Source organism: Pituophis catenifer, unplaced genomic scaffold (genome assembly GCF_029215685.1).
Source record: "Pituophis catenifer annectens isolate HBS135680 unplaced genomic scaffold, rPitCat1.0.hap2 SCAF_16, whole genome shotgun sequence".
In the NCBI taxonomy this organism is placed as follows: Eukaryota; Metazoa; Chordata; class Lepidosauria; order Squamata; family Colubridae; genus Pituophis; species Pituophis catenifer.
In genome coordinates, this window is record NW_027256896.1 from 816,796 (window position 1) to 841,894 (window position 25,099).

Sequence of the window (25,099 nt, forward strand, 5' to 3'; positions counted from 1 at the left end):
ATCAAGAAAAAGGAAAACGATCAAAAGTTGATACATTTGTATGACGTCTGTCCCATAATATAATTCTTCCCTAGGTTCCAGCTCCGCTTGGTATTTACCAGAGCTAGCCATGGTTCTAACGGTTGCAAAATTCCCAAGGGTAGGTTAATCCTCCAGGTGAATTAAAAGAATGCAGTTCTGGCTTACTGTCAAGTCTGCAACAACTTAAGCCTCTAGATAAAAACGATCAATGGCTCCATTTGTTGAGAAAGGTAGTGTTTGTTAGAGATCAAATGAGAGAGAAGCTATATTTCAAATGATGGGAAAAACAAATGTTAACCTAACTGACATCCGGTAAAATGTGGCCAGTAAAGTTCAATCATTTAAAATTCCTGTCCCTATGGTAACCCAGAACATTCTGAGACAAGGATGAAGAATGTTGAGAAGAATCCAATGATGGAAAGTGATGACACTGCAGAAGGCAACGAGAACATCAGTGATGGTTATCAAGAGCTAAGCTTGGGAGGAAAGAACAACCAAGTCCTTCTCTTGGCCTCTCACCTTGCCGATATCCAATCTTGCGGCCAACCACTGAAACATACAAGCAAAGCAATCACAACTCCTGAAGATCCCCCAAACCTTCCTTACTCAAGGATATTGTTTATGTTCAAGATGCATTTTTTGGAACATTGGCATTTCTCCCAATGAAGGAACCTGCCCAAGGAACAAATACAGCATGTACTAGGTTGGTTTAAAACGTAAGGATTACTTTATTGATAATGTACAGGATCTTTTAGGTGGTTGCCACAGCAGCTGCCTGAGTTCTTTGCACAGACACTCTGGTGGTGTGTGTCTTCGCCAGATGATCAGTGAACTCCTGTAGAAAAGGGGAAAAGGTTCATCAATTTCCGCCCCCCATAAAATACAGCTCTAGGAGGCAGGCAGGAATTCTGTTCAGTGACTTCACTCCATCACAGGGTTAGTAGGATAAAATGAGAGGAGCCTCCATGTCTGTCTCGTTGGAAAGGAAAGGCATAAACTCCTTACCTGATAAGGAGATTTAGTGAAGACAGTTTCTTTCCAGAGATCAGGGGTCAGATAACTGTAGGTCTTGGAGATAGCATCAAAGGTGGCTTTAGCTGAAATAAAAATTGAAGTCACCTCAGTACTCACAATCTTCTATATATATAAAAAAGGCTGTATGTATGTATGTATGTATGTATGTATGTATGTATGTATGTATGTATGTATGTATGTTCCAGCGTAACTGGAACGCCTTGAGCAATTTCAACCAAACTTGGTACACAGATGACTCACTCTCTGGAAAAAAAATACTGTGGGGTAAGACACCCCTAGGTGTGTGTGCTCTGCTAAGATCACAACTCTTGTTGTACAGTGGAGTTGTCATGGTAATGGCACACCTCCCGGCACCACCACTGGCCAAGGGTTGCGAGAGGAGAAGGGAAGGAAGAGGAGGGCCACAAGAGCCTTAGTGCAGGAGCGAAGCGGTTCTATACTTGTCTTTGCGCCACATTTGTGCTCAAGGCAGCCTTGGCTCCTGCCACTTCGGGCTGGAGTTCAGGCCCACCGAGCTCAGCCAAAGACCTGCGGGGAGGAGGGGGGGGGGGGAATGGAGGACACGGCAAGGCGATGGCCAGAGCCTTAGTGAAGGAGCGAAGGGACCCTGTCCTTGCCTTCGTGCCACATTTGCAGTCAAGGCAGCCCTCCCGCTGCTTCGGGCTCAGAGATGTAAGTCGCATCTTGTTGCTAGGGGCGAGTAACGCAAGAACGCATTGTCGCTCCACGTTGAAATGGGCTCCAGGAGGAGGAGGGGACCCCATCTCCCCCATTGTGAAGCACACTAAAGTTCACTAAACTGTGCAAGGTGCTGCAAGAGTGCCTCATGGCCTGCCCGGGGGGGGGGGGGGGGGCGAGAGGGCAGGGAGGAAGATACAGAGGGGGGGGGAATAGAGAAGAGCCTTGGTGGCGCAGCAGACTAAAGTATTGTTAAGTAACACCAGCTGCCTGCAATTAATCTCACCAGGCTCAAGGTTGACTCAGCCTTCCATCCTTTCGAGGTAGATAAAATGAGGACCCGGATTGTGGGGGCAATAAGCTGACTTTGTATAAAAAAGAATACCGCTGGGGGGGGGCAAAACCCTACTAAGCAGGTATATACAAAAGTATGAAGGCTATTGCTTAATGCATTGTAAGCCGCCCTGACTCTCCGGAGAAGGGCGGCCTATAAATCGAACCAATAGAGAGAGAGAGAGAGAGAGAGAGAGAGAGAGAAAGATACACACAGAGGGGGGAGCTGGCAATAAATACCCAGGCAACACAGAGTTATCAGCTAGTATTCTTTTATAATGCACACTCATATATTCAAACCTGTTGAGTTTGATAAGGAACAGAGAGACCACTGCAGCCGAACTCACTGCCGTGCAAATTTGAACTCATTTGCTTTCCCTCTCGAAAACGACAGCTGCACCACTGGAGTCAGGTGCAACTGAGCAGAGCTGAGAGAGTTCTAGAATTGAGCATTTCCAAAGAACCAAAACACCAGCGCAAAATGATACTAGGCTGGGATTTGGCCAATTTATTTATCAAGTCCACGGAGCAGCCATTTATACTCCTATAACAGGAGCCAGCCAGCACTAAATGTTACCTTAGTCACCTATGTTAGATCTGTTGTGGCCTGCCAGTGGCCAGCAGAGCTGGCAGCAGATTCAGACGGTGAGGAGTTTGGGGAGGAATGTGGGCCAGTCCTGGAGTCTGGGGAAGGCTCGGACGAGGGCTCTGAGTCGGAGGCAGAGCGGGGGCCAAGGCTATCTGGTAGTTCTTTGCCGCCTCTGGAGTCTGACATCAGCGAGGCAGAAGAACAGGAGCCTGTTCCCAGTGTGCTCATGCGCAGAGATGCCAGGAGACAGGAACAATTAAGGAAACAGGGTCGATTTGGGAGTAAGGCTGAGAGATGATTGGCCCCTCCCATAAGACATAAAAGAGAAGCAAATGGGACATGAGCTTTTGCAGGAAGCAATTAGTTCATCTGGCTGATTCAAGATTTGAAACTTGTGACTATGCCAGGTTTGGCCTTGCCCTGTGTCTGGAAATTTGCTCTTTGGCAGCGTTCCACTGGAGATAGGTGGGTGTTGATAACCTTCCTCAGAAAGACTGTTTATCAAGTCTTGAGACTTTAAATGAAAGTAATTTAGAATCGTATGAATTAAAGAGGTTTGCCGGGACTAAGTTTGTGCTGTTTAATTTCTAAGGAAACCTAGGTCAGAACAAGATCCTGCCCCTCCTGACAGCCTGACAGATGACCAAGGGGTGGATCTGTGCAGTGGTACTGTCTCTTTGTGTGAGGGGGAGGTCCCCTTATATAAAATAAATTAACCTATAACATTCAAAATCTATCGATGTCTCTCTCCCTGCTTTAGAGAGGCCAGGGCCATGAAGCCTGCAAATATGCAAGAGATGGTCTTTATCACTCTCTGCATTCAGACTGCCTTCCACTCCAGGGTCACCTCATCTCCTCTTGCAGTTTCAAATCAAGGGTGTGCTCATTATTTTATGGGCTGCAGGTTCCACTTCGCTTCCAAGGGATATGCTACGGGTGGTATTCCAAAAGCCAGAATAAAAACTAGATTTGACTTGTTCATGTACACTTAATATAATTCTTGAATTTAAGAGCTTCTCTACGCATAATGCAAACAATTACTATTTGGAAGCTTACTTCAGGATGGTTTTTTTGGGGGGTGGGGTGGGGTTTCCTACAGCAGGATTTTTCAAACCATGTTCCAGGAACTTTATTGTTCACAGACTAAAAAATGTAACTTGAACACAGCCATTTTTCACCAGACCTGTTTGTTTCTTGATCAGGGAATTTTAAAACAAGTTTCATTGTCTGAAAAACTCTAGAGGGTGCATAAAGCTCTGGAATTTTAGGTTGTGGATCTGTTCTCTTGAGTACTAAGAACTGTGATGCCAAGCTCCTCTTGGCCATCTTCAAGCCAAGATGACAGCAAGAATGACATATGCATTACGTAGAGTTCGTAAGGCGAAATAGTCCAGAAAGCAGACTAGAAGCACAAACACAGTTCTTCCAACAACTTTGGGGGCCCTTTGACAAACTTGCAAGATTGTTAATTGCACTTGAAAATTGTTTTCAATTGTTATATTTGCTTTGCTTGGTTGTATACAACCCAGAGCCACATTGTTGAGATTGACAGCTCTATAAATTATTGTATTTTTCGGAGTATAAGATGCACCTTACTTTTTGGGGAGGAAAATAAGAAAAAAGCTGATTGGCGGGTGGATCGGCCTCCTGGAATACCCCCAATCAGCTGTTCCCAGAGGTAAATTTTAGCAACAGGGTCCTTGGTTGTTAGCTCTGTGCCTTGCCTTTTTTTTTTCTGCCTCTCAAACTTCTGAAACTCTGTTTCAGAAAAAACTTTTTTTCCTGCCTCTGAAAGCCTCCAAAACAGAGCTTCAGAAAAAAAGCCTCTGAAGCTCTGTTTGGGGGCTTCTTTTCTGAAGCTTCTTTCAGCCTCTGAAAAAAGCTGAGCGGGGCTACATTCGGAGTATAAAATGCATCCAGATTTTCACCCTCTTTTTTTGGGGGAAAAGGTGTGTCTTATTCTCCGAAAAATACGGTAAATAAATAAGCTACTGGCAAGCTAAGAATTCTGTGGCACAAGGTTGCCATTTCCCAAATTACACCCATTTACTTCAGTTCCACCAAGACGTACCAAAATTGCCCAAGGTAGCAGTGCAGCCCCTGGCTGAGGTGTAGCAGTCATCGATTCCCGCCATCATCAGTAGCTTCTTGGGAACGGGGGCAGACACAATCCCTGTGCCACGTGGGGCAGGAATGAGGCGAACCAGGACGGACCCACACCGGCCTGTCACCTACAAATGCAAACCAGACAAGAGGTTCACATAGTAAAGTAGTTCATGAGGACCCAGATTGTGTTTGTGTGTGTGTGTGTGTGGAGGGGGGGCAGTAGGGCTATAAAACACTGCGAAGCGGTATAGAAGTCTAAGTGCTCTTGCTATTCAGTCAATGCAAAAGCTCCACAAAACTAGAAGTGTTACCTTGCACGGCACAGTGTGAGGCTTGCCAATCTTGTTTCCCCAATAGCCTCGCCTCACTGGCACGATGGAGAGTTTTGCCAGGATGATGGCCCCACGAATGGCCGTGGCAACTTCTTTAGAGCACTTGACCCCGAGACCAACATGACCATTGTAATCCCCAATTGCAACAAAGGCCTAAGGAGAAAAAGAGATAACCCATAATTCCACACCAGAAATGCAAACACCCGTTGCCATAAATACACACAAAGGCACCAACCACCCTGACAGCCAGCCCAACTTGAACTCTGCAAACACCTAGCCAAAAAACCTGATACTGAGCACAGTTTATCACAGGCAGTCCTCGGGTTATGACCATTCATTCAGCAACCATTTGAAATTCAAGCAGCATGAAAGAATGAGGTTTACCCTGGCCCCCAAGTTACGGGCACAGCAGTGTCCTTGTGGTCAGAATTCAGGTACTTGACAACTCACCCATGTTTCCAGCCAAAGGGGTGTTTCAGGCCCCGCCCAATCTCCTTCCTTCTCCTTGCCCTTTTGGCTACTTTGCGCACGGCCTCCTCCAGCAGTGGCGCTGGGGCTGACGTAGAGGCTGAGGCTTTCAGCAGTCTCAGCTCTCCACTGTTGCTCCCAGGGCTCTATGTCAGCCCAGGGGCACCCCAAGCTGTGGCCAGCCACCCCAATTCCACAGCCCAAGGCCACCGCCATCCTGCAGGCCCTGCCTGACTGTTCACTGAAAGTGAGCAGTTCACTGACTGGTCTCACTGAAAGGGAATGCCGCCTTAATTCTAGGTTGGATCTGTTATGTTTCCATCCATTAGTCCTTGTTCTGCCCTCGGGTGCTTTGGAGAACACGTCAACCCCCTCTTCTCTGTGACAGCCCCTCAAGTACTGGAGGACTACCATGTTACCTTAGTCCTTTTCTTTGTTGGACTAGAAATACCCAGTTCCCACAACTATTCGTTGTACGCTTTATCCTCCAGTCCTTTAATCAGCTTTGTTGTTCTTCCCTGCACTCTTTCTAGAGACTCAACATCTTTTTGAGTATAAAAAGAGCATTCAATCACTGAATGCAACATTCCAAGTGTGGTCTTACCAGTGCAGTATAACAATTCACATGATCTTGACTCTATTCCTCTGTTGATTGGATTGCATTGGCTTTTCTGACGGCTGCAACCCACTGTTGGCCTATATTTGTTTGTCCACTAGGACTCCTAGATCTCTGCTGTTGAATCAGGTACTATCCATTCTATACTGTGCATTTGGTTTTTCTTGCTTAAGGGCAAACCTTACCTTTCACTGAACTGCATTTTGTTGGTAGGGCCCACTGCTCAAGTCTGCCAAGGTCCTTCTGAATCTAATGGATTTGCTATTTCCTCCAGGTTGGTTTTTATCTGCATTTTTGATTCTGATTGTTCCCCTTCTATCTCCTCATCTAGATAATTTATGAAGATGAGTACTGGGCCTAAGACAGAGCCTTGGAATACCCCGCTGCATGCTTCCCTCCAGGTCAATATAGTTCCATTGAGGACCACATGCTGAATGCGGGTGTTCAGCCAGTTACGAATCCCTCTGATGGTGAAGCTGTCTATCTCACATTGTTCTATCTTAACAAGAAGTAGATTGTGATCTACTGTGAAATACTTATTGAAGTATGCCATGTATACAGCAAGAATGCAATAAGGTTTGTCTGGCATGATGGTTTTGGAATTCTGGAGCACTTTTCTTTTGCTAATTCCAGTCCTCCGGTGTTTCAGGATTTTTAAAAGATATGATTCAGTGGTTCCAAAACCACGTCTGCTCCTTCAGAATATCCTTCAGATATTCAGTTCCTTCAGATATCAGGAAAAGTTCATTCTTTACATTGAACAAACTTTCAATGTAAAGTTTGCTTACTTTCCCAGCTTGAAACAAATGAATCCCAGATTGGGAAGTCTGCTTTAACAAGTAAACATACCAAGAAAAAAGGAGGATGGTTTAGCTATAAGTTACATCAGGAATTTCTATTGCCATAGAAACTACACCTCCCAAGCACAGGAAGCAAAATGCAGCTGAGGTTACCTTGAACCTGGTGCGCTGGCCTGCCCGTGTTTGCTTCTGCACTGGCATGATTTTCAAAACCTCATCCTTCAGCGAGGAACCCAGGAAGAAGTCAATGATTTCAGACTCCTGAAAAATCAATATACGATAAACTACCTCTCTATACTGCAAGAAATTTCACAATAACATCAACTCTCTTCATTGTTGACTTGGTTGACAAGTCAATCCTGGTTTCTGCAGACCCCCAGAACAAGTAGATACAATTTTCTTTGCAATATTTTTGGGAGTGGCCTGCCAGTAGGTTCTTCCTAGGGCTGAAAGTAACTGGGCAAGTCATCCAGATGATTTTCAAAATTAAGGTAGGACTAGAAGTTGATCTGCAGCTTTTAATTGTGTGTCAAACAAGCTCTCACTAAAATGGATTTTCTCTAGCTCCTTTTAAAACTCAAAATTAATAATACACCATGCAACAATAACTTAAAGAGAACAATTTCTTTCAAATTTTGTCTGGACTGTCTCACCAATTTTACTGGGTTATTACACAATTGAGCTTACCCTGTCCCCATCCCTGCAGCTATCTGTTATCCTCTGAGAAAGTAATGAGTTCTCCAAGTTTTTAAGAGTAATATACCTTGATTGGAAGAGAGAAAAGGTAGATCTCTTCCAGAGATTTGATCTTCATGTCCTTTACCAGTCGGCCTAGTTTGGTCACAGGCATCCACTGCAAAAATAGAAATGAGTCTATTAAAGAACTCAAACTTCCTTCAGCAACAATGTAAGTTTCATATATAAAAAGCAACCAGTTGGAGCAGTTACAATTTTAAAAAAATAGTACATGGTACTTGGAGGATGGTATGCATTTTAACAATCCATCCCCTTCCTTCCTATTTGCATGTTTTCTTTGTTATGCAGCCGACACCCAATTATATGTTGCACTTGACCCCAGAGAGCAAAGTCCAGTTCTGTTCTACAGGAATCAATCAGAAGGTTTAATTTCTGTAACTATCATAAATGGAGAAAAATGTATTAACATAACTAAAGGTCCTCTAACTATAGTGGCCTCTGCTGAATTCTGTCTGGCTTGAAACAGACCAGTGCATACATCCAGAGGGCTTGCTTGCTTTATTAGATTTGTTGGTTGCCCATTTCAGTTAAGTATTCTGCCTTTGATTTATTCAATCCTAATAAAAATGAAAACATAATCAGCATTCCTAAAATCTTTTATTTATTACCAGAGAATGGCATGCCTGGAAGTACATCTAGAAAAGCCATTTCCATTTGTTTCAATGAAAATACAGGACATTTTCTCCAGACTTCAAAAAGGGTACCAGGGTAATTCTACTCACTTCTTTGTCCTCAGCTTTGCCTCGAGCCCCGCGACCACGGCCCCGACCACGGCCCCGACCTCTTCCACGGCCCCGGCCTCCACTGCCGAAGCCACCTCGGAAGCCTCCTCTGGCGGCGGCAGCAGCTCCTCCTGCTCCTGCCCCTCCCGCAGCACCGGCGTCATCCGCCATTTGCTAGGGGGGGGGGATTTGCAACCGTATGAATTATTTCAGAACACATATACGAAGGGTGCTGCAGAAGGCAAAAATGACCAAGCAGAAAAACCGGACGGAAAGAAAGCCACCCTTCGGCCTGTACCCAGAGCCGTGTTCCAAGTCCCATTTCCAGCCTGAAGCGGCCCTAAAGCAAGCGGAGAACGAAGCAAGCCAGCGGGAAGGGGGGGATGGGGGCCAGGCAAGCCCCGGGGCCCTGCAAGCCAGACGGCACAGAGCGGAGGGCCATTCAGGCGCTCTCGGCATTTGGACGGGGAGGGCCTTGGGGCTCTTCTGTGGCCAATGGACCCAGCGCAGAAACGCTCTGAGGAGGGAAGGGCACCTGACCCCGAAACCTCCCCCTCCTGACGCATCGCCCTCCCGCCCGCCGATTCGCGCGCCCGGCTACTGGAGCCACGTGCGCGGCACGAGCTCCCGAGCAGCGGAGCCGCACGACTTCCGGGTTCCTTCACAGCGGATTCCCGCTGCGGTCCGTCCTCATCGAAAGCGGGGACCCCCCCCCCCAAAAAACCCTGCTCTCTGGAGGACGGAGACCCTTCCTAGCCGCTCCCCAGAACCGGACCCAGCGCCGCGGCCCCCCCGAAAGTGATGGCGGCGGATACCGCCGCGAACAGCACCGGCAACTACTTACGTGCGATAGAATAGAAGGCCGAACGCGCGCGGGGAGGGGTATTTAATATCGGCTCCTCTCGCGAGATCCGTTATCTCTCAAAGCGCGTGCGCGAGGTCCTATTTCCCTACTTCCTAAACCGATCGCGCAGGCGCACAGACGCTCGCTCCGTGCCGCGCTCTTGGCCGGATCGAGCATGAATTAGAACACCAAGGATATAAAAGGAGCGGCGGCGAGCGGGCTTGGCGCGCGTTTTCCGGGAAGGTAAGAGGTGCCGCCTGTGCTTGAGGTCGTCGGTGGGTTCAGCCTTGGCTGGCGCGGGTGGTTTGTATAATGCCCAGTGAGCGGTGCGTTGTATGTCTCGGAGCACTTTGGTCCTGTTGTACAGGAATTGCTTTAGCCTTTGTTTGCTGCCTCTAGAAACCCAGGATTCCTAGAATTCACGGCCACATCAGACGTAGCTTGTCTTAATAAAGGCTCTTTTGGTGTGGCTGGGTTCGTCGTTTCTGCCGAATATCTTATTCTGCACTTTTCTTTAAAAAGGCAATCCTGAAATGCTGTCCTTTTCAAAATAACTTGCGTGATTTTTGCACTTTTGCAAATGATACAGGTGGGAAGTGTAGTTGAAACTACCTTTAGCATTATGTTGTCCTTCACCTATAAAAAGAGCTGCACAACTGCATTTTTGATACTTTGAAAAAGAAACCCTCCCTTTCAATTTTATGTAACAGGTTCCTGAAATAGAGTGGATGACAAGCCTACGACATAATCAAGACCGGTGGTTGCTGCAGCTAGAGCTGATGGATGTTGTTGTGTTGGGTACCATGAGGGTTGAATGAAAAGGGATGCCTCCCAAATCCAGTCCTGTGTTAGAAGCCCCGATATATTCTTTAGCATCTGTTCTTTCACCTCCGTTGGTGGGAAGTTGCTGTGAGAAAAGGTGGTGTTGCCATTGCTTGTGAAATGGAAGCCTTCACTGAATATTCCTCAGTACGCTTTAAACAACGTGCGGTGATTGAATTTTTGACTGCAGAAGGAGTTCCCCCAATTGAAATTCACCGCCAAATGCTTGCTGTTTATGGTGATGATTGTGTGGATGTGAGTACTGTGCGTCGCTGGGCCAAAAAATGTAAAGGTGGTAAACCAGGAAGAACTGATTTATGTGATCAAGAACGCAGTGGAAGACCAGTGACGGCCACTGATCAGTTTCATGTGAAAAAGGTTGATGAACTGATCAAGGACAATCGGCAGATCACGCAAAGAGAAATTGCTGCCAAACTTGGCATTTCACAGGAACGTGTGGGACACATTATTGATATTCTTCAGTATCGGAAGGTTTGTGCAAGATGGGTTCCTCGCATGCTGACACCAGAGATGTATACAGCATATACAGATGGCAAGTGCAATTAAAATTGCCTTTTGCATTTATGGACAATATTATCCTTCATCCCTATAAAGGGATTGTAACTTCAAAGGGAACATTCTTTTAAAATTATGTAACAAACAGATCTCTGAAATAGAGTAGGTGGCAAGCCTACATTCTGTTCAATAGTTGCACTACCATGATTGGTACTAACAACATTCCATGTCCCAGTTCCACCACTTTGCTGGCTATTGGCTAGCAGCTGTTGGACATTGTAGGGTGTTTTCTGCTTATGTACAAGTTTCTAATGTAGAGTTTATCTTGGTTTGCTCAAGAGAGAACCCTCGGCTGGGAGTTCGCTCAAGGCTGAATTTGGAATGCTGGAAGTTTATATTAGAAACTTTTCAGCTGTTAAAAGAAGCTGCTTTGCATTGTAATACTATGACTTCTGGGGTTTTAGGGCACTGTCTGAAAATAGTCCTTGGCTTCCTTTGTGGCCTTGGATAAGATAACTGTGCCCAAAGCAAAAAGGAGCAGTAAGCTTATTGCCTTAAGCACAGTCTTTGGGCAATAAAACCCAGGCTCCTATATCTCATGAAAATACAACATGGTTGAAATAAGATTCAAAATTAAGATTCAAAATACTAACATATATTTTTCTCAACAGATGCTGCAGAGGAAGATACACTTTGAAGACATATATGCTGCAAGATCTTAACTACATACCTCTGGAAGAAGGTGTGTTCCCTTCCCCACAACTATTGGAGGAGACTCAACATTTAGAGCAGGGGTCACCAACCTTTTGGACCTCAGGGACCACTAAATTCATAATTTTAAATCCCACTGACCAGTAATATGATTTTTAAAAAAAGATAAATAGTATTTAGTGCAGTATAAAAAATGCAAATAATTTTTCTGTGGACCACCAAATTTTCTCACGGACCACCATTGACTCAGCCTTCCGAGGTTGATAAAATGAGGACCCAGATTGTTGGGGGCAATGTGCTGACTCTGTAAACCCCTTAGAGAGGGCTGGAAAGCACTGTGAAGTCTAAGTGCTATTGCTATTTAGATGTGCCAAGCTATTGTGCATATTGATTAGTTGGCAGAGGAATATATATGATTTTATATTAACTATAGCCTTTCCTCCAAAGGAATGAAAATGTATTTGTGAGGAGACTTAACATTTGCAAGGTTTTTTGATTTATAAAATAAACATTTTTGTGATGTATATATGTTTTGTTTGTGAATTATTTATCTAGTTCTTGAGCTTATGTAATATCCCAATGTATGTATACCAAGCAGCTGCCATGTTCCACTTCACTATGAAAATTAAGAACTAACATCAATAACAAAGCCTAACTGATGCAAAACTCCTATTTCCATTAATTTTCAATTACAAGAATGGGTAGGCCAGAACATTTCTGCCTTGAGGTTGGGGGGGGGAGGGGTTTGATGTGGCCTCATTGCTCTTATCAGCAAAAGATATACATTTTCCCCCTCCAATTAAGGTTTGTGTTTGTGTGCATACATGTGTATATTCAACCACTGATTTGAAGGACAGCCAGCTAGATGTATCTTATCAGAAGCATATTCAGCTCTATTGGTTAGGTTTGCAAAGTTTATCGGGATAACCCTGGTTAGCCTTTGGATGGGTTAGGGCTAGAAACCCAGTTACCCAGAAACTGTGACAGAAGGCCAGTCTGACAAGTCAAGCCACTGGGAATATTTGTAGTTCAGGGTTGAATTGGTTGTTTTCTTGCAGAGATTTCATTACCCAGTGAATTAACCTCAGTGCTGGAAGGGATTAACACTAGATCACAATCAAGCAGTAAACAATACCCCAATCCAAGAAGTATGGAAACTCAGGCAAGCAGTTCAACCAAAGAGCCACCAAGAACCCTCCCACCAATGCTGACAAAGCAAGCCAATGGTGTATAAAATGAGAACAAACTGCTCCTTTGTAGCACTGATGGCGTTACCCAGGTGAGCAATGACACCTATGCAAGAAAAGAAGCTCAGAGATTTCCAGGGACCCCACAAGTCAAGCCCTGGAAGAAGCCATGGCAACTCAACCTCTCTCTGCCAGAAAAAAGTGAACGGAAGAGTCGTGAGTCTGCCAGGAATTGGTCCTCCGAATGAAAAAGGACCTTCTCCCCCGCTACCAGCCGGCCCTGCTGCTCCCGGCGGGGTTGGGGAAGTTGCGCTTGCCGTGTCGCCTCCGCGAAGGGCGACTTGCGAAAGGGAGCAGGAAGCTGCCCCTTCGCGCCTCAGTTCGCCCCTCTCCACGTTTTCATCCCTCTGCTTTGCTTGCGCCACGGCGACGCGCCGGAAGTAAACGCATTTTCCCGGAAGCACGTGGAGGTCTTCCGGGCGTCCAGGCGAGGGGACTGGAACCACGGAGCGACCGAGCCGGGGCTCGAGGATGGCGGTCTCGCGCTCCTCGGCTAACTTGAAAAGCAAGTGAGGAAAGGGAGGCGCCGGGGGGGAGGGGGGCCACGGGAGCCGCGACTGTTGTCGACGGGGGGGGGGAGGAAAGTGCGCCGTCGCCATAGCGACCGCGTTGCGGTTTGGGGGCCTTTGGCTGGCTGCGCGCGCTCGGCTTGGGCACACGCTGTGCTTAGTTGGACCGAGCGTACGCAGAGGGTTTTTCTCACCAGAACCGGCTTGCGAGAGAGCCAGCGAGTAGGGAGCCCAGGCCGACGGTGGCGGCTCCAGCCCAGCTCGGAAAGCCAGGCAGAGTCGGGGTTGCTTAATGCTTGGATGGGAGGCCTCTGGGCGATCCCAGGACTGTAGCGCGTAGCAGGACAAAGCGAAGCCTCCCGGAGGAGCGAGGGGCACAGCGCTGTGTAATGCGGACAAGAAGAGTTGGATCGTCCTGACTCGGAGATCTTCGTCTGCAGCTCAGAGCACTTGGCGGCACAGCCCCTTTGAAGGCTTCCTGGGCTGCTAAAGGAGGAACCGGACTGGCATCTCCTGGTCGCAGCGGCGCTTGACCCTTTCGCAGAAGAGTAGCCCAGCTTGGACCCTTTGTGGAGCCCGCTGAACCACAGATGAGAGAACCCTCATATAAACACCCACAAACACAGGCGAAATGTGGCTTGGCTGTGACCAACCAGCTACCATTAAAAAAAAATCAACGGGCATGAAATGTGCTTCCAGTGATGGAAATATTCACTTGATTTAATGACCGATTTAATGGTTGCTGAGAGAGTTCAGAATATCAGAGTTGGGATGGACCCTGGAGGTCATCTAGTCCAACCTTCTGCCCGAGCAAGAGACCCTTCCAGACAAATGGTTGTCCAATGTATTCTTCAGTGATGTATTCTTCAGTTGAATAGGCTCTGGTGTATCGAGGAAAATAATAATTTTCACCCACCACCACCTTGTGAGGCAGTTTAAGATGTGATAGTTTTGACTGGCCTCAGATGGCAAAGTGAGTTTCCATCTCTTAAAGGGGACGTGAATCTTGGAGGAAAAATCCTCTTTCTTACTATGCTGAATTGCTTACCATTTATCCTCAATGGATCACCTCACATTCAGCAATTTGTACAGATTTATAAAACAGGGCCTTAACTGGGTCAAGCCACATCTAGTCCAACAATCTGTTTTCAGATACCATTTTCCCAAGAGGCCCACCTTTTTGTCTCTTAGCAGTTAGTCTTCAAAGAGCTATTGATCCCATGACTTCTAATGTTGTAAAACAACATTATTGAATTCCTATTGGTAAACCTGGCTGTCTTTTTCTACCTTTTAAATGCAATGTCCAGCAGAGCTGTGGAGTCGGGAGATAAATGTTCCGACTCCGACTCCGACTCCTCAGTTTTTTGTACTTCCGACTCCGACTCCGACTCCGACTCCCCGACTCCGACTCCTCTGTATTAATATGCGAATGTATTTTATACATTCCTTGAAGGAAAGAAAGGCAACATACATGTCATTACCACAGGACTACTGGCTGGGAAGCCAACAGTCTACTGTATTGAACAGTTTAAGCAAAAGACAAACACAATGAAAACAACAAAGTTTTATTAATTTTTTTTTATTAATTTAATTAATCAAGTTGCTGGATAGTAGCAGCAGGCATAAACATCAGGAACAGGAACTTTACCAGTTCAAAAATACAAACCACATTATTTGGTTGTTTTAGAACAAAAACAAAGCTTATCTATATGAACCAAAAACAAAATCTGTAAAACCTAGAAATGGTTTATATTAATCTTGAAATGTAGTTATAGGCTTAGCAAATGCAAATCAATTCAATGTAGAGTTCTAAGGAAGAGAATTGCCTCTGCCAGATCCTCTTTCATAGAGGCTCTTAAGTCAGACTTTATTATTTTTAGGGCTGAAAATAATCTTTCGACACTGACTTGGGTGGGTGGCATTGCAGTAACTATTCTGGCCACATCACTAACGATCTCTGGATAAACAAGGATGGCTTCTTCAACAGTAAGTTTTGATGAGCGATCATACTTTTCAACTTCTTTTAGTGCTTTATAAAACTCCTGTTGGAATTTTTTTATTTGGACATTTACTGGTTCTGTAACGCTTATGCGACGTCGCTTTCCTTTAGCAACTTCCATTTTGTCTAAGAAGGAATCAAAGTCTAATTCTTCGTTTGAAGAAGATGATTCTGAGTTACCACTATTGCTTAAAAGAACTCCATCCTCCTGTGGAGGTATTTCAGGTCGTAATCCCTTCATGCGAACTGCTACATCATAGAGGGCCTTTTTCCCAGTAGCAATCTGTTTACTGTTCAATAAAAGTCGGCTCATTGGGTCGACATAAATAGCCACTAACAAGATTTCATTTTCCAGCAAAAGACTCTCTCTTTTCATCATTGAAGATGCAATGCCCTCAGCTATTAACCCTCCATTTTTGTTCAGGCGATATAACAGGCTCTTCCATTCCAAGAGGAATTTACCCGGGGTTAGATCATCACATTGCAACCTCTTGGTGACAGTGAAGGGGTGAGAAAGAAGGTTCTCCAGCTCTTTTGTTTGTGTCCACTGGCTTGCAGTTAATGCAAGATTTTCATTGTCCATTTCTTCTATGAAGTCTTTAAGTTCAAGCAAACGCTTCACCATTAAATAAGTGCTTCCCCAGCGAGTTGTTTGATCCAAAATGGCTCCTTTTCCTGCACGTCTTTTCAAAATTGCATCTGTTTTTGGGGCCCTGGCTGCAACAGTTACTTGCCGTAATTTGCCAATTAATGTAGCTGCATGGCGATCTTTTAATCCATCTCTTATGGCAAGTTGCAGTGTATGAACAGCACATCGCATATGATGAATAGTAGCAAGCTTCAATGCTTCTTCAACAAAGTTGTCTAAAAAAATGTCAGCATTCTCTTCAGTTTCTAAACTTTCTCTAATACTTGCAGAGCTGTCTTCCTCTAAGTCTAATATCTGTTTGATACCTTCTTCATCTGCCTTCATCTTCTCAATTGTGCTCAACATGTTAGAAGCGTTATCTGTCACAACACATAAAATCTGTTCCTTTTTAATTTCAAAATCTTCTAGAACACCCTCCACTAACTTCTGAAGGTAATCACTGGTGTGATGTGCCTGAGTGTCCTTTACTCCGAGGGTCCGTGTTATTGTTTTGTTATTTTCATCCACAAATCTAACATTAATAGCGAAATAATTGACTCTGTGACGTGTGCATGCATCCATTTTAAGGAAGACAAAACGTCCTTTCATAACTTTCTGTAGTTCTTCCTTTTTACATTTGGCCTCCTCAATTATAAGTTTCCTTATACTTTCTCTTTCCAGAGAAACACCAAGTTTTTTTGCCATTTCTCCATTTAGGCCTAAAAAGGCTGTCTGTGAAAAGAAGGATAGTGGTACACTATTCTTTACTACCATTTCAATAATGTGGTGTTTGAATTTTTCTGGTGTCATCCTTATGGTAACTTTGTCAGATATAAAGAATTTTCTTATTTGTGATTGTTCTCCAGTAGATTTCTGAACGTTTTTTGTCACAGAAGTAGATGCAATGTTTTCATTGCTATCTTTCTCATTCACGGCTTCTAACACTTTGGGATGAAAACGCTGTAAGTGTCTTTTCAAATTTGATGCTCTTGTAGGTGCATTTTTATCAGGCCCACTGAAACTGCTAATTTTTGCATCACATTGTTTTTCACCATCATCATCTTTTCTAATACATTGGCACACGTAATGTTTTCCATCACTTGATAATGCAAAGTGCTCATAAACAGTAGACTTTGTTGTGTTTGTTGTTAGCAGTCTTTTTGCCATTGTTTAGGATGCCTCTTTCCCTAAAATATAAAATATGTTATACTAACTGGCATATAATTAGATTTTTAATATCAACATACACAGTCTTGTAAGTTGTACGTACATGGCTTTATACAAACAAATAAGCTATATATCCCAGCACTAAACCTAGACATGATTTGTCCTATACAATATAAACACTTACAGTTGAATCCAAGAAGCTGTTCCACCAAGTTCTTCTAAGCCAGTGGTTCTCAACCTTCCTAATGCCGCGACCCTTTAATACAGTTCCTCATGTTGTGGTGACCCCCAACCAGGGGTGGGTTCTAAATTTTTTTACTACCGGTTCTGTGGGCGTGGCTTATTTTGTGGGCATGGCTTGGAGGTTATGTGACTGGGTGGGTGTGGCTAGCTGGTCATGTGACCGGGTGGCCATGGCTATGTGTATAGAGGGCTGAAAAAAGTCATTTCTGACAGGTCCTCGCACTTTTGACTGGTCCTCACACTTATGACCATCCTCACATTTATGCCCGTGCAGCATTTTTAACAACCATGTCACTCATTTCACAACTGCTTCTCTTCACCATGGTGACAAGATAGGGCAAAAACGTAAAATGTGAGGACAGTCGTAAGTTCGAGGACTGGTCAAAAGGGAGAGGACCAGTCAGAAATAACTTTTTCAGCCCTCTGAGTAGTCCATATACATAAAAGGATACAGCAATAGAGAGGGATGAAGGAAGGGAAGGGAAATTAGAGTAGGAGTGAGGGTAAGAGAGGGAGGAAGAGAGGAGGAGAAGGAGAAAGGAAGAGGAAGTAGGGAGGAGAAGAAGAGGGTGAGGAAGAGAAAGTAAGAAGGAAAGAAAAGAGAGAGGTGGTAGGTTTGAGGAGAAAGATTGCTGTACAATAAAAAAGATGAAAGGGAAGAAAGCCAACCCCAAACAAATATAAAGATATTAAGATAAAGAATGAATTGTTAAACTTTAAAGAATAAAAGAGAACAAATATGAATAAATAACAATAATTAGAAACACACATACAAACATACAATGTATTTTCTTTGAACAGAGTATTTGGCCGGTTCATAAATTTAAACAGTGTTTAGTCATGTTTAAAGTTTAAGCTAACAATCAGAGTTACAAGTTTTTATAGCCTTAGCTGAATGACAGCAGTTTTTCCAATGGTTTACAGCTTCAGTCTTGAACTATTGACCCTCCATTCCCTTCACTTATGCAAGTGTCTCTAGTCCTGCAAAAAACATATTTACTTAATCCCTTATCAGTGAGAGGCTAGGTTACCCATGGGCGCTGCGTTCCCTGTAACAGCAGAACACAACACTATGGAAAGTATAAGTATTGCCACTCCTAATTGTGCGTTGCGTGCCTTATAGTGAAGCACATGAAAAGCATGCTTCTTCACGGTCACTTAACGTGTTCATTTTGCGGTTACGTGAGGCACTGCATGCATTGGTCTTTATTCTTACAGTAGAGAAGTCATTAATTATAACTTTTTGTGAATTGGGACATTTAAACTTGCTTTTTTTAAAATTCCAATCTAAATTTAGTAGGAGTCGGAGTCGGAGTCGGTGCATTGTTTGCCGACTCCGACTCCAGGTACCCAAAATTTCCTCCGACTCCGACTCCTCAACTCCGACTCCGACTCCGACTCCACAGCACTGATGTCCAGAACAGCATAGTGTTTCAGAAGAGATCTCGCTATAATCATATAAAAGGGCATTTCTATATTGGTAATTGTTGGGTCCTTGGTGTTCTTTGAGATTGGCTGTTAGATGTCAGATAAGCCTGCAGTAAGGCTAGCCTTATTGGTGATTTGATTCTTGAAGAGAAAGCTGATCTGGCTTGTATAACCGAGACCTGGCTAGGCCCAGAGGAAGGTATTCCCTTCTCAGAAATGTGCGCATTGGGTTATCGAGCATGGCACCACCTAGACCTCAGGATTGTGTGTGTGTGTGTGTGGCTGTGGCTGTTGTTATCAAAGAATCTGGCAGCCTCCAGGGACACTGCTCTATAAGTGCCTGGCTGTGAGACCCTTTTTCTTACGTTGAGTTGAAGGGATCAGGTGGGATTGCTGCTGCTGTACCAGCCTCCCTGCTGTGTGGCAGCTTCCCTACCTGGGTTCCTGGACTTCACCGCAGGGCTGGCGGTGAAGCTCCCCAGGTTATAGTTCTGGGAGACTTCAACCTGCCATTCGTGGGGATGGGTTTGGAGGTAGCCAGGGATTTCGTGGAACCCATGACTTCTATGGGCCTGTCCCAGATTATCAAGGGCCCAACTAGGAATAGTGGCCACACATCCGATTTGGTATTCTTGTCAGAGCAGTACCTATGTGATCTGGAATTGGTGAACTTGCCTTTGATTCTCCTGTCATGGTCAGATCACAGTCGGGTGGCAATGAGTTTCTCAAGAGCTGTAACCTCTCCCTGCAGAGAGGCAAGTCTTAATAGATTGATCTGGCCCCAGCCACTACTGGACCAGATGGATGTCCAGAAGGAACTGGGGGTTATAACTGCGGATCTGTTGCGCAGTCTGGCTTAGCTCTTAGTCACTCTTTGGAATAGGAAGGTGACTGAGGCTCTGGATAGGATTGTGCCCATGTGACTTCTCCTCACCTGTAGACCTCTCTGTCCTCCTTGGTATAAAGAGGAACTGAGAGGGATGAAACTGATGAAGAGACATCTAGAGTGTTGCTGGTGGAAGCCAAGGGATGAACTCGATCGAACACGGATAAGAGCTGCTTTTAAGGCCTACCAGGTGGTGACTCATGCAGCAAAGTGTAAATACTTCTTCGCACTAATTGTGACTGCAGATAATCGACCAGTGACCCTCTTTAAGGTGAACCATCTCCTCCTATGGAAGGAGGAAGCTGAGTCCCCCTGAAGGGGACAGGCTGAGGAATTTGCAGATTTTTCTGGAAGACAAAATTGCTCGACCGTTCCCAGTTAGATACCGGCATGGTTGCTGGTCTGGTGGAGGCCCCTGGGGCAAGTTCTTGCCATGTTATCTGGGAAGGGTTTGACTCTGTCGCTCCTGAGGAAGCAGACAGGATTCTAGGGAGTATGCGTGCAAGCGCCTGTGTTTTAGACCCGTGTCCCTTCAGACTTGTGAAAGCTTCCCGAGAGGTGACAGGCAGGTGGACTTCTTACAGGAGGGGGTAGTGCCCCAGCACTTTAATGAGGCTATGGTCTACCCTCTTCTCAAGAAGCCATTGCTGTATTCCACCCTGTTGGATAATTTCTGACCTGTCTCCAATCTTTTTGGGGAAGGTGGTTGAGAAGGTGATTGCGCGGCAGCTCCAGAGGTTTCTGGATGAAACGGATTATCTAGATTCAGTCAGGATTCAGGCCTGGATATGGGAGAGAAATGGCACCAGTTGCACTTTTTGATGATCTCTGGTGGGAGTGGGATAGTGCATCCATCCTTGCTCTACTTGACCTCTTGGGGCTTTGGATACCATCGACCATGGGGTTGGGAGTGGGAGGCTTTGTGCTGTCCTGGTTCACTTCTTTCCTCTGTAGCTGCTCTCAGTTAATAGGAGGTGAGAGATCTAGCCCTCGCACACTGCTTTGCAGGTCCCTCTCTATTTATTTTATTTTTTTAATTTATTTTTATTTGTCAAGAACTTATTAGGTAATAAGTATAAACATGGATGGGATACATAAAATAGATACAAATAGAGGAAACATTAGGACAGGGACGGAAGACACGCTGGTGCTCTTATGCACACCCCTTACAGACCTCTTAGGAATGGGGTGAGGTCGACAGTAGACAGTCTAAGGTTAAAGTTTTGTGGGGTTTGGGATGAAACCACAGAGTCAGGTAGTGCATTCCAGGCATTGACCACTCTGTTGCTGAAGTCATATTTTCTGCAATCGAGTTTGGAGCGGTTCACTTTAAATTTGTTTCTATTGTGTGCTCGTGTATTGTTGTGGTTGAAGCTGAAGTAGTCATTGACAGGATATTGTAGGAGATGCTTTTTTGAGCTACACTTAGGTCATACCGAAGACGACATCGTTCTAAGTTTTCTAAACCCAGAATTTCAAGTCTGGTGGCATAAAGTATTTTGTTTCGAGCAGAGGAATGGAGGACTCTTCTTGTGAAATATTTCTGGACACATTCAATTGTATTAAAGTCCGATATGTAGTGCCGGTCCTCTCTGCTCCTATTCAACATCCACATGAAGCCATTGGGTGAGATCATCCGTCACCACAGACTGAGATATTATCAGTATGCTGATGATACTCAGCCATATATCATATCTTGTGATGAGTTAAGGGATGCCATGACCTCCCTCTCACAGTGCCTGGAGGCTGTTAGGGGCTGGATGGGGAGCAACTGAATCCTGGCAGGCTCTGGGTTTGGGATTCTTTGGTCCATGGAGAATTGCCACCTTTGGTCTTGGATGGGGTGGCATTGCCCCAAACAGATCCAGTATGTAATCTGGGGGTTCTCCCGGATTCACGACTCCTGCTCGAAGAGGAGGTGGCAGTCATGGCCAGGAGGGTCTTTGTGCAACTGTGGGTTGTGCGCCAGTTACGCCCTTTCCTGGACCAACAATCCCTACTCACAGTCACTCATGCCTTAGTCACCAAGAGGCTTGACTATTGCAACATGCTGTACATGGGGCTGTCCTTGAAAAGCATCCGGAAGCTTCAGTTGGTGCAAAATGCATTGCCCCTCATGGTTTTGTGCAGACCTCGGTGTGCACATGTGTCACTGTGGAAGCTGCATTGGTTGCTGATTTGCTTTTGGATGCAATTCAAGGTGCTGGTTGTCACCTTTGAAGCCCTTCATGGCTTAGGACCACGTTATCTGAGGGACTGTCTCTTGCCGGTCACATCCACCCGACCCACTAGAGCGGGGAGGCAAGGAATGTCATGCATCCCATTCCCCTAAGGAGATGCATCTGGAGGGCCTTCTCGTGGTAGCTCCCTCCCTCTGGAAATTAGAATGGCCCCCACTCTGACACTCTTTTAGAAGGCCCTGAAGACCTGGTTCTACCAGCAGGCCTGGGGAATCCAGAGCGGGATGGAGCCCATTAAATGTGTGTTGGGGGTGGGTGGGGTGGAGTTTTTTATTATTTTTATTTTTAGTTACTGTTATTTCTTTGATATTGTGATTTTATTTCTTGTAAACTGCCTTGAGTCGCCATCAGCGAATAGGCAGCAATATAAATTTTCCAAAAAAATATATTTGAGGTTACTTCTGACAAAGAAGGCTATTTATTCAATCTCTGTGTCATTTGTGGTGAACCACTAAAAGCTCCTGAATCCTAATGGTTTGCCTACTTATTGTTTGTTTTAATTAAAACATTTGTTTAAGGCGGGGAGGGGAGGGAAATAGATGGGTTGTGCTGTGGGCACAATAGTGTCCATCGCAGTAGGTTGTCTAACTCAAGGTCAAGCTTGGTCCAATCAGATAGTTTAGTAAGTGGATTTTTTTCTGGATAAGGATGTTGTGTATATATATATGTATGTATGTATGTATGTATGTATGTATGTATGTATGTATGTAGGTCTTTGGTTATTCGGGTTTTCTCCCGTGTAAAATTGGAAGTGTCTTGGCGACGTTTCGACGAAGTCTCATTCGTCATCTTCAGGCTGGTGTTTTCGGCTTCATGCTTCTAGGAGCAATGTGTGATCGGAGCTGTTTCTTCCTTTTAACTGCCAGTGGGGGTGTGAACTGATTGGATGGAAGCTTGGCTGTGTTCTGATTGGGTGGAGATGTGTTCTGATTGGTTGGTGGTTTGGCTGTGCTCTGATTGGATGGGGGTGTGTTCTGTTTTAGGTAGGGGCTTGGTTGTGCTCGGGTTAGTCTGAGTTGCAGGGGGATTTGAGCTGGTGTGCTGCATTGCTGTTGTTTGGCTTCGCCTTCGTGGTCGTGCCACATCTTCATGGTGGGTGTCAGTTTGCTTCATGTATGGATTGGAGGGGTTTAAAGTGGCTAATGATGCAGCTGTGGTCTGGCTTCTGGTTTGTGGTTGTGCCTCATCGGTGTGGATTTGGGTTTGTTTTTTGCGTGGATGTGTGGTGGTGCCATCCTGTGTGGTTTTCGTGAGTGGGGTCTGGTGTCATTCTTTGTGTTAGGGACTCGTTTGTCAGTAAGGGCGGGTTTCCAAATGGCTGGTAGGCGGGAGGTATCATCTCGTTTATTCATGCTGTGTGGGCGTTTTTCTATCTCGATGGCTTCTCTGATTATTCTGTGGTTAAAGTGTTAAAGTTTTGGCGATAGTTCTGGTCTTTTTAAAGTCAATTTCATGTCCTGTGGCTCTAAGGTGCTGGACCAGGGAAGAAGTTGGTTCTTCTTTTCTGATTGAGTTCTTGTGAGTTCTTGTGTTCTTCAATGCGTGCACTTATTCGTCTGTTGGTTTGTCCGATGTATGTGGTGGGGCAGGCGGTGCATGGGATTTCATATACTCCTTGATTTTCTAACTCAATTTTTTCTTTGGGGTTTCTTAGGATGGTGGATATTTTTTGGTTTGTGCAGAATGCTGTCTTGATGTTGTGTTTGTGGAGGATCTTGCTGATTCTGTCTGTGGTGCCTTTTATGTATGGGAGGAGGGCTTTGCCATTTTCTTGTTCTCTGTCTTGGATTTTAGTGGGGGTTTCTTTTTGGATTAGGTTGGTAATCTTATTTCTTTGGAATCCGTTGGATGTTAGTACGTTAGTGAGGGTGTGTAGTTCAGTTTTTAGATGTTGTTCGTCAGCTAAGCGTTTTGTTCTGGAGATGAGTGTCTTGGCTACGGAGTTGATCTGTGCTGGGTGGTGGTGTGAGAGTGTGTGCAGCTAGCGGTTTGTGTGTGTTTTCTTCTGGTAGATGGTGTGTCCTAGGGAGCCATTGGATTTCTTGTAGACTAAGACATCCAGGAAGGGAAGTTGGTTGTTAGCTTCTGTTTCCATGGTGAACTGTATTTTGGAGTGTAGGCTGTTGAGGTGTGTGAGGAAGTTGTCCAGTTTTTCTTTCCCGTGTGGCCAAATTATGAAGGTGTTGTCTACGTATCTGAACCAGAGTTTGGGTTTGTGATCAGATTTTTCTAGAGCTGGGTTTCAAAGTGTTCCATGTAGACGTTTGCAATGACAGGTGAGGGGCTGATCCCATGGGTGCTCCTTCTATTTGTTTCTATTTTTGTCCGTTATAGATGAAGTATGTGTTGGATAGGCAGTGGTCAGATCTAGGATGTGCTTGGGGGGCTTATATTTGTTTTGGATAACTGTCAAGGCTTCTTTGATTGGCACTTGGGTGAAGAGGGATATGACATCGAAGCTCACGAGTAGGTCGCTGGGCTGTACGTTTTGTTTCTTTATAATCTCTATGAACTGGAATGAGTTTTTTACGTGCGAGGTGATGGATTCTGCATAGGGCTGTAGTTGTTTGGTGAGAAATTTGGCTAGGTTTTGTAGAGGTGAGCCTATGGAGCTGACTATGGGTCTAAGTGGGGTTCCTTCTTTGTGTATCTTGGGGAGAGCCTATGCTTAGGGCATCTGGATGATTTCTCTCTGGGAATGATTCTTTGCTGGATCTCTTCACTGATGGGGGAGGCTTTTATTTTGGATCTAGTGGTATTTTCCAGGTAGGTGGTGGGATCTGTGTTTAGGGGTGTGTATGTGGAGTCTTGGAGTAGGTTGGTTAATTTGGTTTGGTAGTCAGATGTGTTCATAACTACCGTGGCGTTGCCCTTGTCAGCTGGTAGGATTATTATGCTGGTGTCTTCTTTCAGGTTAAGTAGTGCTGTCTGTTCGTCTTTGGGTAAGTTGCTTTTGGGTGGCTTGCTGGTGCAGAGGATGTTGGTGATTTCGAGTCTTGTTCTGTTAGCGTCGTCAGGGTTGATTTTGGTCAGGCTGGTTTCAACTCCGCATATAATGGTTTCAGTGGGGATGTGTTTGGGAGCGACTGCAAAGTTGAATCCTTTGGAAAGGACATTGGTTTCGGCTTTGGTGAGGATCCTATCTGAGATGTTATGCACTGTTTGTTTCATGTGTGGCTGTGAGGGGGGAGGAGTTTGTTTCTGGCGTTCTTGTAGTCTTCGGAGTTTGTTGGTGTGTGTGTCTGTCTTGAGGGTGGTCTATGTTTCGGCTCTCCAGATGGCGAGTTGTTTGGATTTGTCCCAAAGTGTGGGGTGGATCTTGTTGCTGAGTTTGAGGTGAAGTGTGAGGAGATCTTTGTTGATTAGGTCTAGGAGGAATCTTTTTGTGTGAAGTTCATTTCTG

The 25,099-nt window shown here is 45.1% G+C and overlaps 2 protein-coding genes and 2 non-coding genes across 5 annotated transcripts in view; 2 read left to right on the forward strand and 2 right to left on the reverse strand.

Annotated features, from left to right (window-relative positions):
- Positions 1–729: 729 nt before the first annotated feature.
- Positions 730–8,648, reverse strand: RPS2 (ribosomal protein S2). Its single transcript, XM_070955033.1, has 7 exons — positions 8,457–8,648; positions 7,742–7,831; positions 7,132–7,239; positions 5,074–5,247; positions 4,728–4,887; positions 1,027–1,118; positions 730–856 (listed from the first exon to the last, which is right to left on the reverse strand). The coding sequence occupies exons 1-7, from the start codon at positions 8,625–8,627 to the stop codon at positions 773–775; spliced, it is 879 nt and encodes a 292-aa protein (XP_070811134.1). The 5' UTR covers positions 8,628–8,648; the 3' UTR covers positions 730–772.
- Positions 2,366–2,505, reverse strand: LOC139325537 (small nucleolar RNA SNORA64/SNORA10 family). Its single transcript, XR_011601096.1, has one exon. It is a non-coding gene; the product is annotated as a small nucleolar RNA SNORA64/SNORA10 family (small nucleolar RNA).
- A 2,457-nt stretch (positions 8,649–11,105) lies between the features above and the next one.
- On the forward strand, positions 11,106–11,235 carry LOC139325539 (small nucleolar RNA ACA64). The gene has a single exon (XR_011601098.1). It is a non-coding gene; the product is annotated as a small nucleolar RNA ACA64 (small nucleolar RNA).
- Positions 11,236–13,006: 1,771 nt separating this feature from the next.
- Positions 13,007–25,099, forward strand: part of TBL3 (transducin beta like 3) — a 54,577-nt gene continuing 42,484 nt past the window's right edge. For both annotated transcript variants that reach the window (XM_070955458.1, XM_070955459.1), the window contains exon 1: positions 13,007–13,105. In XM_070955458.1, the coding sequence (XP_070811559.1) occupies positions 13,068–13,105 (38 nt within the window). In that variant the 5' untranslated portion in view covers positions 13,007–13,067. The remainder of the gene's footprint in view (positions 13,106–25,099) is intronic.